A 12,322-nucleotide genomic window follows, 5' to 3' on the forward strand; every position below is an offset into this window, starting at 1 on the left:
AGTTTGGTTTGGAATATCAATTTTGTAAAAGCTCTTTTTTGGGCTTTTTCATTATAGACCGTATGTGTCGTAAAATTGGCATTCCGAATCTAACCCAAAAAGTCTAGTGGTCTATGAAAGGACTGGTGGTCGATCTGTCTATCTTATTTCTTTAGTTGTTTTCAATTCATGGAAGGCCACAAGCGTCTATCGCGGCTATTTTGCGGTAATCTGCCGGCTATGTTTTTTCTACCGTTTATTGTTTCGCCTGTCCCTGATTGCCTCTTATGAATCAAGAAACTTTTTTGCCTCTTAAGAGAGTTTTTCTTATTTGCCAAGTTTTCTGCCCTATTCTACGGAAACCCTGGTATTCAACACAATGATCCTAGAAGTATTTGCATTTTGAGTGATTTTTTTAAATTTGTGAAACCATATTTGTAGGCTTGGCTGGCATTATTCAATTATTCAAGAGTACAGTACTTCTAAGATAAAATCAGGTTTGTGCTTTTAGGCAGCTAATGCATCACCACACAACACTTCGTCTCCCGGTGCAGGTGTGATGGAGTTCTCGCTGCAGAAGTTTGCCCTCTCTTTCTCGGCGCACGTGGACAACTTTATCAAGTCTCTTCACAGCACAGTGTTGAACCAGAGTGCTCTGTGTCTCACCAGTCAGAACGAGATTGTACAGTCTCTGCACTTGTTCAGACAGGCTGCATCTGGAAATCTGGTCACCACTCAAAGTGATCAAAACGGACAGCAGATGCCTGCTCATGGGATGTCTGTAGATAACATTTCGGCTGTGGAGAATGAATCGGCCAAGTTCCAGATGCATGCGGATCAGTACCAAAATGTAAGACTATATGCAAACTATTATTTTCATCGCTTACTAACCTACCATAGGATTTGTTGAATTAGCTACTCGAACAGCTGTTTTTCAGTTGTATTCGAGGTTTATCTTACTTTTGCGGTCTCACCTTTTCTAATTATCCGAAGAGAAAAGTTCCACCTGTAAATTTGTGCCCACTTGTGAAGTTCAAACTACAGAGCTTGGATATGTTCTGTTATCATTCTTTAATATAGACTTTTTAATAGCCGCGTCCTCAATTCTAGGCGGCTATTATAGCGCCCTAATTTTTTTTTTTACAATTCAAAGAATTTGAATTGTATTGGGGCGCTGTCTTTTTACGACTCGAAGAGGAGTATTGGAGAAGTCCTTTTTTAATAGCCGCCCTCATCTTCTCAGCCGGCTATTATAGCGCTCCTATTTTTTTTACTTCGTCGAATAAAAAATGTTTCGCTTTACCTCATTTTGCCGCTTTTTCAACATTTTGCGTGATATCTTTTTGACTTCTCTAGGCTACTTTCTCTCTTCTCTCATTCTGCTAAAAGTGAATTTGAACATCAGTTGCTAAGCAAAGCAATTCAAAATGAACAGAGTCGGTATAAAAAATTGAAGTCAGAAATAGAAACGGGATAAACCCATAAAGCCCAATTTTAGATGCCCGCTATTTGAACGTCGTTCCTATAAGTCTTAGTTACCACCTCTAATGCTTATTGGTGTTGATAGTAGCCCCTGTAGCCTCTCTCTAAGAAACAGAAGTATGCTCAACTACGAAATGCCATCAAAATAAATCGGACTTAAAAAATATTTTTGTACAAAAATCTTTTTTTTTCAATATATTCTATTCGTTCAATCCCAATCATTCTTATTGGAATCAACGGCGGCTATTTTCCGGCAATCTGCCGGGTATGTTTGGTATTGATAGTAGCCCCTGTCTAACAGATTTTTATTTCGTCCTACCGTGACTTCTTGGAATTGACTTTTTCAATGACTTACCTCACTCAAAAAAATGACTTCTGAGCTCACTTATTAAACTTTAAATTTTATGAATATTTATTTATTAAAGGTCAATAGTGTGCATCTAAGTATTGCCAAACATATGCCCTAATTCTTGAATATCAGAGTCTTGAGTTTTTGATTTCGAATATTAATTTTGGGGTCTTTTCCGTTTGTGCTCCCCCCAAATATTGCACGTGCATCTGGGTGGTGCAAATAATAGACGTCCACTAAGCTGAGGGGGCACAATAGGAAAAGATCCTAATTTTGAAAAGCCCTATCAGGGCTTTCTCCTTATAGAGCTTATGTGTCTCATAAAAATGACAGTCCGAAGCTAACCCAAAAAGTCCAGTGGTCTATTAAAGGACTGGTGGTATATCTGTCTATTTTATTTCTATAGTTGTTTCAATTCATGTAACGCCACAAGCGTCTATCGCGTCTATTTTCCGGCAATCTGCCGGCTATGTTTTTCGTGACTGACACAAAAATGAGACAACTGCCACCAAAATGAGACAGCCGATTTTTTTGTATATGCTTTTTAATAGCCGACGTCAGCCTCTCAACGGCTATTAAATCGCTCTTCTTTTCGCGACCGAAAACGCTTATTGGTATTTTAAGGTTTTTTACGACTCAAAGAGGAGTATTGGTATACTACAGGTTTTACCACTCGAAGAGGAGTAATGTTTTTCTACAGCTTTTTTTGGCTAAAGCAAGTTCAGGACTTGAACTTTTAACTGTTTTTCAAACATTGATTTCTGCTTGAAAACGTTGACTCCTGTTTTCGAAAGCTGGACTTTAACAGTAGCTTGTAATGTGTAGGTTGTAATGTATAGTTGTTAATAACCGCCATCAGCCTCTCAACGGCTGTTATTTAGGCGCTCTCATTTTAATTTGCTTTACCTTTTGATCACGTTTTTCGTTTTACATAAGTCACGATTTTCACGCTTGACTTCTGACTTACCTCACTTGCTGTTTCAACTGAATGGATTGTAAACTCTTTCACGCATTGAATTACGCAATGTGGTGAATATTGTTAAAAGAGCAAAATTAAAAGAAACAGGATAAATAAAAAAACCCTGTCATTAAGTCATTGAGTATTAGGTTATCAGAGTTAATTGGAGCTTTTGCTAGCTAACATTGTTATCAGGTTTATAAGTTTTCAGTTTAGAGGTTGAATTAAGTAGAGTTTTAGAATCTAACTGAAACTGCTCGCCGACTTTGAACTCGTTTAGACACTGAAAAAAAAAACAGAAATTTCGGTCAATTTTTTTTATTCAATCCCGATGTGCATCAAGCGCGTCAACGGCGGCTATTTTCTGGCAATCTGTCAGCTATGTTTAGGAACTGCTGGTTTTATTCAAGATGAAGTGGTCATTTTGAGAAGTTTTTATCCCTTTAGAGTCCCTCATAAACATTACAGACTCATCCACCTAACCCCATCCCAACCTAACCCTCGCAACGTAAACCACCAACTACCTATCTCCACCAACGCCATACACCTACCTACAGACCCACATCTACTCCCCTGATAACCTGCCTACCCCCTCCCCTCTCCTGCTACTTTATCCTAACAACCCACCCTCCCCCCACCCCATAAGCCTACTCCCTCCAATAACCTACCCCCACCTCCCGCCTATTCCCAATACCTAACCCTTCCCACCACATCCTCCTTACCTACCCACACCTATTTCCCTACCTACCACAGCCACCCCAAATGCCTACCCCTCACCCACGATTTTACCCCCACATCTCTAAGTACCTTCACCCGGCTCCCACCTAGCCTCTACACTTAACGTCGCTACCTCCTACCAACCTACCTCCCACCTACACCCATGCCAACCAACATTCCTAACTAAAGATAGGTTGTTTCTCACTATATATTGATATTTTGCTTTTTCTTTTTTGATAGTTCTGAAATAGGTAGCCCTAGCTAATTTTTTTTGCGCTGCTCTTCCGGCTGTTTTCTTAGCTGTTTTATTCATTACTTGAATTTTTACTTCTTTCTTTTCGAACATTTCCCTCTGTTTTTAAAAGTTAAATTCTGTTTTCGAGCGTTGGACTTTGATAGTAGCTTAGTTTATGATGTACAGGAACTAGGAATACTGGGATTTTTACTAGGAGATACTAGGAGTTTTCAAGATGAAATTATCATTTTGAGAAGTTTTGGTTCCATAACAGTCCCCCCATGCATGCTACAGACCATCCTCAACCTAACTTTATCCGCACTTACCTCTACAGCCTAGGCCCCAACTACCTACCCCCACCAACCCCATATACCTACCTACCGCCCCACACCTACCCCCGATCACATGTCTGCCCCTGCCTACGCCCCTTCCTCCCGCCGCCCCCAATTACCTTACCCTTACCACACACCCCCAGGAGCTAAATTCCAGCTCTTAACCTCCACCCCCACCAACATATACCCCAACACAACTAACTACATTCCTAACTAAAAATTGACTGTTTCCAACTGTATGTTGCTTTTCAATAGCCGCCTCAGCTTCTCAGCCGGTCATTATAGCGCGCCTATTTTTTTTTTAATTCTGTACCTTGTCGTACTATTTTTTTCCCCGCTTTTACCTTAGTTCACAGCGTGTTCAAAATTTTGCGTGCAACCTTTCGACATGTCTGGGCTAGTTTTACTCTTCTCTCATTCTGCTAAATGTGTTTTTAGACAGCAGTTGCTCGGCAAAGCAATTTAAAATAAACAGAATCAATATCAAAAACGAAATTAGATATAGAAACGGGATAAACCCATAAAGCCCAATTTGAGATGCCCGTTACTCGAACTTTGTTCTTCGTTACCATCTCTAATGCTTGTTGGTGTTGAAACTAGACACTGTGTTGTCTCCTTACGAAACAGGTGTATGTTCAGCTCCAAAATGACATCAAAATATTTCGAACTTTAAAATTGTTTGTGTACAGAAGTCTTTTTTTTCATTAGTTTTTCTCCGTTCAATCCCAATCTTGGTTATGGGAATCAACGGCGGCTATTTTCCGGCAATCTGCTGGGTATGTTTATTTCTATTGCTGAAGTAGCTGGGTTCAGTTAAGGGTTTTATTGCACGACTGTTAGTCGTTTCCGGTATTCTACTGGGTATGTTTTTAGCTAAAGCAAATGTCCCTGAGTTTTGTTTTCAATTATTGAGTTGTGTTGACTTAATTATTGTTTTCAAACATAGGATTTTACTACGTTCATTAACTTATACCTACTAATTAGGATATGCTGGTAATACTCAAGGCCGAACGGTCATTTGAGCTCTTTTCTTTTCATGACAGTCGCTCCTCTCTCCAAACTATAGGCACCTCCTAACAACGCCCCCACCTCACATCTTCCACCAACTATCCTTGCTCGTCCCACTGCTCCCATCACCTTCCCCCTACTTACTACTTCCTCACACGCTAGCAACCCACCAAAACTTTATTTCCCCAACTATCCAACAAACGCGCCTTTCTCTCTTTCTGCCTATCCCCTGCCGGACAGCAAGATCTCGAACTGTGCTATCACTTTTCAAAGAACACTTTCTATTGTTTTAGGTAGTTATTTTTTGTTAGTTTTTATTATTTTTGATTTTGGTTAGGTAGTTAAGAGATTATCTTTAACGACACTTCGATTTGTTTCCGGTATTCTTCCCGCTGTTTTTTAAACTGAATTTACCTTTTGATCACGTTTTTTGTTATGCTTAAGTCACGACTTTAACGTTTGACTCGTGGCTTACCTCTTTTCTCACTGTTTCAACTGAATGGATTTTCAAGTCTTTTACTCAATGAATTACGGAATGTAATCAATACGGTTAATGTCAAAAGAGCAAAATCAAAAGAAACGGTATAAACCGATAAAGCCCCGTCATTAGCTCAGTGCATTAGGTTATAAAGTTCATTAGAGCGATTGATAACTGACCTCAGTCTTAAGTTTAATAGCTGTAGGTTCAGATGTATTTTTAATAGCTGTATGTGCCTCATATCTCTTAATATTTTCATTTATAATTGCTTTCAAAGAAAGTTTGTAGTAATTGCTTCCTGTAAGTTTTTATGCAATTTTTTGTCTCACCGATTGAACTTGTTCTCAAAGATAGGATAAATAGTTAAGCTCATGAGCATTAAGTCGGCTGTACAGCTCTCCTAGAGCTTAACTAGTCGAAAAAAAATCAAAAACCGGTGAGGCCAGCCCTCTTAAACTTAATTTAGCAAAGACAGCACATGCTAATTCTTAAACGGCAATTTTTTTGGCATTTTTCCGTTGTTATTGTTCATCAATTTTTCAAAAAATTGATTAATTATGAGAGGCATTCTTTTATTCTGTCAAATTTTAACATTTTGTTTACGTTTTCTAGAGAAAAAAAGAGAATCATCAATTTGCAACCCTAAGAGGCTTTTTTATTTCTATAATTGTTTATTTGTTTATAATTGTTTCTTGTAATTATTTTTTAATTTTTTTCTTAAATTTATTGGAGGTTGAAAAAGGGGAACTGTTTAAAACATCGGACGGAAAAGGATAAAGGGAAAAATATTTATTGGATGGATGGGTTTAGCAAAGTACACTAGCGATAATAACTTTGTTAATTTTTAAAAATATTTTGATTATACACATATGTTTTAAAAAATAAAAGTGAAAATTTCAATAAAAGTGAAAACATAAAAAAGAAACAAGAGTTTAAAAGACTAAGAACTGATAAAAATAATAAATTTTTGGTTTGATTGGGTTTTCTCTTCTTTTAATTACCTATTTTACATTTTCTGTTTTCAGTTCCATAGGTTTCCGATATCACCAAGAAGAAAATTTTTATTAAACAATGGAATCGAAAAAGTTTAAACTGACGCTTAGTTGTTTTTTTGGAAAAAAGACAATTAATTTAAAACTGTCCTGCACGTTGAAGTGTTTTTGCGGTTCCGTTTGCTGGAAATTTTATCGAAATGAACGGCTGTGATTCTCTTGATGTACTATAGAAATCAAGCTTTCTAGAGGACGAGGAAAAGAATAAACAAATTTAAATATTTCGTTTTTGCTGGTTTCTCTGGCTTCTCGAACAAAGTATTTTGTGTGCAAATAAGGGATTCTGTATCGAAGAATATTTGATCAAATGGAAAAGGAATGGAATCATTATATAGACATTTCAAATTGAAAACGAGAAAGAGCGAAGATTATTTTTTGGAAAACTTGGTTATGTAAATATCTGTGGGCACTTAAGCAAAACCCAAATCCAACTTCCCTTTGTTAATTTGAAAATTGAGATTCGATTGAAAATTCACAGAATTGACAGTATATGGGATACTTGAGCTAAGAACTACTAAAAAATAATTTTGTGAAAAAAGTGCTTTTTCTTTCAATTCTTTGTTCTGTCGATTGTTCCTGATGTTTTAAATGACGTTCAAATTTAAGTTTTCCATAGGCTCTGGTTGGCTAGCATCTTATTTTCAAAGAAGACGTCAAACATTTTGAAAAAGTCTCCTGCATGATTTCGCTTTTTAATAAAAATAAATTCTAAAGAAAATGTTATGGAAAAGGGGTTGAAAATATTTTTTTTAGAAGTTTACTTTAACTTGTAACATCATTTGAGGGAAAAACGGGGAAAAGTTCCTCTTTTTCAACACAGCACCGTTTGATGCACTTTAAAACATACTTTCTCCAATTGATCCAAACTTGACTGAATTATCAAATAACAGAATCCAACAGCACGAGCTAGGCAACCCTTCAACTGAAAAATGTCTCATTAACATCTCCTATTGTCCACATCAAAGCCTGGGTGACTTCTTTTTAGACGAATTAAGTGCAGAGGGGTCTCAGCTACAGATAATATTCTCTTAATTGGTGATTATAACATTGATATGTTGAGCGTAAATGGGCAGAAAAGCCTTCAGAATTTTGCGGCGGGACTCGGATTACAGTTATCTAAGATTGATATTCCTACACGCCTAAGCAACAATAAAAGAAGTTTGATAGATAACTGTTTCTCGACTAATGAGCAAATCACTAGTTGGAAAGTCTGCTTACCTCCTTTCGATATTGATCATAATGTATTATTTTTTCAGAGCAAACTTTTTTATTAGAAGAAAAACAAGATTTTTTTTAAACGAGATGCAAAAAATTTTGTCGAGGAAAAACTTAATCGAGATCTGGCTCTTGCAGATTGGAGAACAGTTTATCAACAAAGAAACTGCGATGAAATGTTTGCAGAGTTCAACAAAATTTTCTGACAATACTCGAGAAAAACGCACCAACAGAGAAGAAATTAGTTTCTAATATAAAAAAGACTACTTCAGAAAAACCTTGGGTGACAAAAGAAATTAAACATTAGTTGCTGAGAAACATCGTTACTTCAATGAGTACAAATTGACACAAAGTGCTGAATCTTTTGCGTCATTTGAAAAGTATCGCAACCTTGTAAACCGAAAGTTAAAAGAAGCACAAAATCAATTTTCAGAGGATTTTTTTAAGAAAATTGAAACCTCAAAAGAGAAATGGAATTTCATTAAGAAAAAAATTGGAAAGAAAAGAAACAGTCCAAACATCACTGAAATTGATGAGAATGGTAAAAAAACGAAAAACAAAAAATCAATATTTAAGGCTTTTAACAGAGTTTTCAGCGAAATGGGCATCTACAGAGGGCAGATTGTTCCATTGAACGTCGAAAAAATAGAGCGAACTTTTCAAGAGTTTAACTTTAGACCTTTTACTATGAGGGAAATCTATAAAGTTATTGACAATCTAGACAACCACAAAGCACCACGGCCGGGATACATCAATGCTTGGGCATTGAAATCTGGAAAATATTCTATTGGACACATCTTAAGATTATATTTAACTATTGTATTCAAGAGAAAGTTTTTCCAACAATTCTTAAGGATGCACACATCACACAAATTTTCGAGAAAGGAGATGTTTCTGTTTTAACTAATTATCGTCCAATTTCTGTAACACCAACTTTTGCAAAAGTTTTTGAAAGGCTTTTACTTAATCAGTTAGTAGAATATCTTGAAAAATTTGCGCTCTTGAACAAAAAACAATTCGGTTTCCAATCTCGAAAGTCTTCTACTGATGCTGTGCTTTACTTTATTGAAAAAATAAAAGGAAATATGAAAGATAACGACAGGTGCTGTGTTCTTATATCTTGCAAAAGCTTTAAATTCAATTTCACATGAGATCTTTCTCAAGAAAGCTGAAAATTTCAACCTCTCTCAATCAACAATTTTACCTCAGATCTTTTCTCGAAAATCGAACTCAATGCGTAAAACTGGGTATTGACTTATCAGATAAATTAACTATTAATCATGGTGTTCCACAAGGAACTGTGTTAGGACCTCTTATTTTTCTGTTATATGTCAACGATTTTTCTGAAAAGCTGGAAGGTGAAAATGATGTTGTTCAATTTGTGGATGACACTAGTATTATATGCAAATTTGAACGTAATGAAAATTTTCCCCAAAAAATTGAAAAAATATTAGAACAAACAGACAAATACCTGACAGAGAATCAACTCACATTAAATGCCGATAAAACAGTGATGTTAATCTTTACAAATCTTACTAATTCGGATCCAGAAGTTTCTTTTAAAGGCAAAGTTATCAAACCAGCTCATGCATGTCGTTATCTGGGAGTACAAATTGATTCAAACTTAACCTTTGAAAATCACCTGAACTAAGTTTTAAGCAAAATGGCTAATGCAATTCGTTCTTTGTATCTTGTAAGAAATCAAATACCTTTGAAAGTAAGAATTGATGTTTCCAAGTCAGTTGTACTCTCTCATCTTTCTTTAAGTGGAGTATTCTTTCAAACTCTTACATTGAAAAACATAAACACCGCATAAACAGGCAAATTAACTGGGGAATAAAAGTTTGTTATTTTCGTCAAAAATTTGACCACTCCATTGATCTTCTCATTAAGGATCGTATCCTGTCAGCCGAATTGTTTATCTCAAAAGTTAGCTTAATGAAGCTACAAACAGATATAAAACAATGGGAAACATCCGAAAATTCTAAAATGTTTACTAGTCGCCATAACGCCAGACAGAACAAATCAAATTATTATAAAAAAGAAAACGAAAACGAAGTGGAGTAACAAATCTTTAATCTTGAAAAGCGTTCAAAAATGGATAAAATTTCCCTCTTCAATAAAAATTTTTAACAGTAAAACTTGCTTTAAAAATGTTTTAGCCGAGGTTTTGCTCGATCAACACTAGAAAGTACCCGTTAATAGACAAATAGGAGCCTTCAAATCCTTTTTTTTACCTATAAAAACGAACAACCACAATTTGAAGATTACTATATTAATAACAATGGTGATTAATTTATTTAACATTTTAGAGCATGTAGATATCTAACCTTAGGGTTATAGTCTGAGTAATTTACATGCTTCAAAAAATATACGAAAAAATGTGTATTTCCGTTAGAAAATGTCAGATCTTAAATTTCATTATTTTTTTCGATTTGTCAAGTGAGGACTTAGAAATAAACATTTTTTGGTTTGATTTAAATTGTGCAAAACTAAAAACTGGCTGGATAGAGGATACATTAATTACAAATGAACTGAAATTAAGTTCTTGCCGAGATGGACAAATTTTGGCATACTCTTCAACGATAATTTTTGATTTCTTTTAATTCGGTAACATATTTTGTGAATTCTTTCTAACTTGATCTTGAGCCAAACTGATTGATAATTTTCTATCCGAGTGCCCTGTTTTATTTGAGACACAATGAGAAACGGGAATATCTATTTATAAAAGTCACAGGACTTGTCACCCATTTTTCCGACCGCTCTTGAGGGGGGAACTATATAATCAAATGGGTTTTTGTTCAGTCAATTTTGACCGATCGATATATTCATCGTAGCCAGTTTTGAGTGTATCATTAAAAGCCCGTCCAGCTTCGAATATGGAATTAAAAAGAATTTCTTTAATTTCGTTTTCCCGAGCGAGTTATCGATGTTTTGAGTTTTTGTGAATACTAGACCGATTTGCGTTATTTTTATTCACATTTTCCGAAATTTCTGCCCTAAATGTCGTCAATTTTGCTAAGATTTTTAAAGAAGTGTTGTTGATTTTATTTTGAAAGACAAAAAATTATTGTGGCTAATTTTTTTGGCAAAATTTTGAAAAAATTCGGCCCTTTTCATAAAAATAGCACGAAATAAGCTTCTTTAGTGCACGTTGAATAAATTTGCCGGAAGTGCATACCCAAAAACTTTTTAGAAAACCTTTTTGAACTCGAAAGGAGGCTAGTCCTCTTTCCACTTCCATTGAGAGTGCTCTCTAATTAAAATTTTGCCGTTTTTTGCTAACTTTACTGGTTGATTATCAAAAACGTTTTTTTATCAAAAAAATTTTTTTTGATTTTTTAACTAACAAAATACCGATATCTAAAACATTCGAAAAATTAAGTGGTCCTAATGGATGAACAGCATTAGCAGGGCTCGTTTTGGACCAATCTTGGACTGTTACGATCCAAAAATAATTCGGATTGTAATCAGTCGTTCTTAAAATAATTCAAAGTTTTTTAATATTAATTAAAGAACAGAATATTTCAAACCAAAGCTCACTGCTTATAGGTGCAATTAGTTTCCTTAGCAGCTCCAAATTATTGTATCTAGTTTTTTAAATGAGAGCTTATGGTCGTTTTTGACATATAAAAAAACTTGATTTTTCAATAAATGATGGCTCATTGTACTTTGCCTCTATTTTTTTTTGCTTATTTTCGTCAACTTGTAGCTTAATGTCAGCAAAGCAAGAATGCTTCTTTTTCTACTGATTTAACTATTAGTCTTTATTGCGGTTTCACGCCGTAATTTGTGGATTTGTGGCTTCGATACTACTAGATTTCACAATTGTTTTTTTAAGGCATTAGCCCATTCTCACGTTTTCTCGTTTTACCACATTATTACATTATGGATAGTTCACGTGTCACTTTATTGATGTTCAAAAGAAGGCACAAAAGAACAAAACAAAATCTTTAAAGATACAGATTATAGTTTTGAGGGCTTCGACACCGCTTTTGAAGAACTTAATTGAATTTTTTTTTGTTTTTAACTGTCGTTTTTACTTTCTTTTTAGTCTCATGAAATTTCTCTGTTTAGTGACGGGTTTCTTTGTCTTATTGTGAAAGGGTAGATGAGCGGTTATCCTAATTTTAGTAGATGGCTGATAGCCTTCATGACTTTGAAAACAATTGTTTTCAAAAATAAAAAAAACTTCGCAATTTTGTTCGTTTCATTGTCTTTTTGTTACCTAGTTGTGTTAATTGCAGATCATATATGACATTATTGGTATGATCAAGAGATTGATGTCACAAAAGGTAATGTTTTTAAAGAATTTGTCATGACTTTACTGGCTTCGACACGGGTTTTTCACAAAGAGTAAATTAAGTTTTGATTTTTATCCTACTTGACTATCTTTTTGTAGACGTAAGACATATTCTGGATATGTACAGGTCTCAAGAGCTTCCTTTGGACGAATAAACGAACCTATTTATTTTTTTCATATTGTAGCTAATGGCTTTCATGACTTGAATTTTTTT

General features: G+C 35.1%; 1 protein-coding gene across 1 annotated transcript in view; it reads left to right on the top strand.

The window, feature by feature from the left end:
* LOC142341248 (uncharacterized) overlaps positions 1–12,322 on the top strand; it is an 88,608-nt gene that overhangs the window by 59,783 nt on the left and 16,503 nt on the right. Inside the window, exon 8 of the mRNA XM_075392171.1 lies at positions 491–829. Within this exon, the coding sequence (XP_075248286.1) occupies positions 491–829 (339 nt within the window). The remainder of the gene's footprint in view (positions 1–490; positions 830–12,322) is intronic.

This window comes from Convolutriloba macropyga, chromosome 1 (genome assembly GCF_964194025.1).
Source record: "Convolutriloba macropyga chromosome 1, txConMacr16.3, whole genome shotgun sequence".
In the NCBI taxonomy this organism is placed as follows: Eukaryota; Metazoa; Xenacoelomorpha; order Acoela; family Convolutidae; genus Convolutriloba; species Convolutriloba macropyga.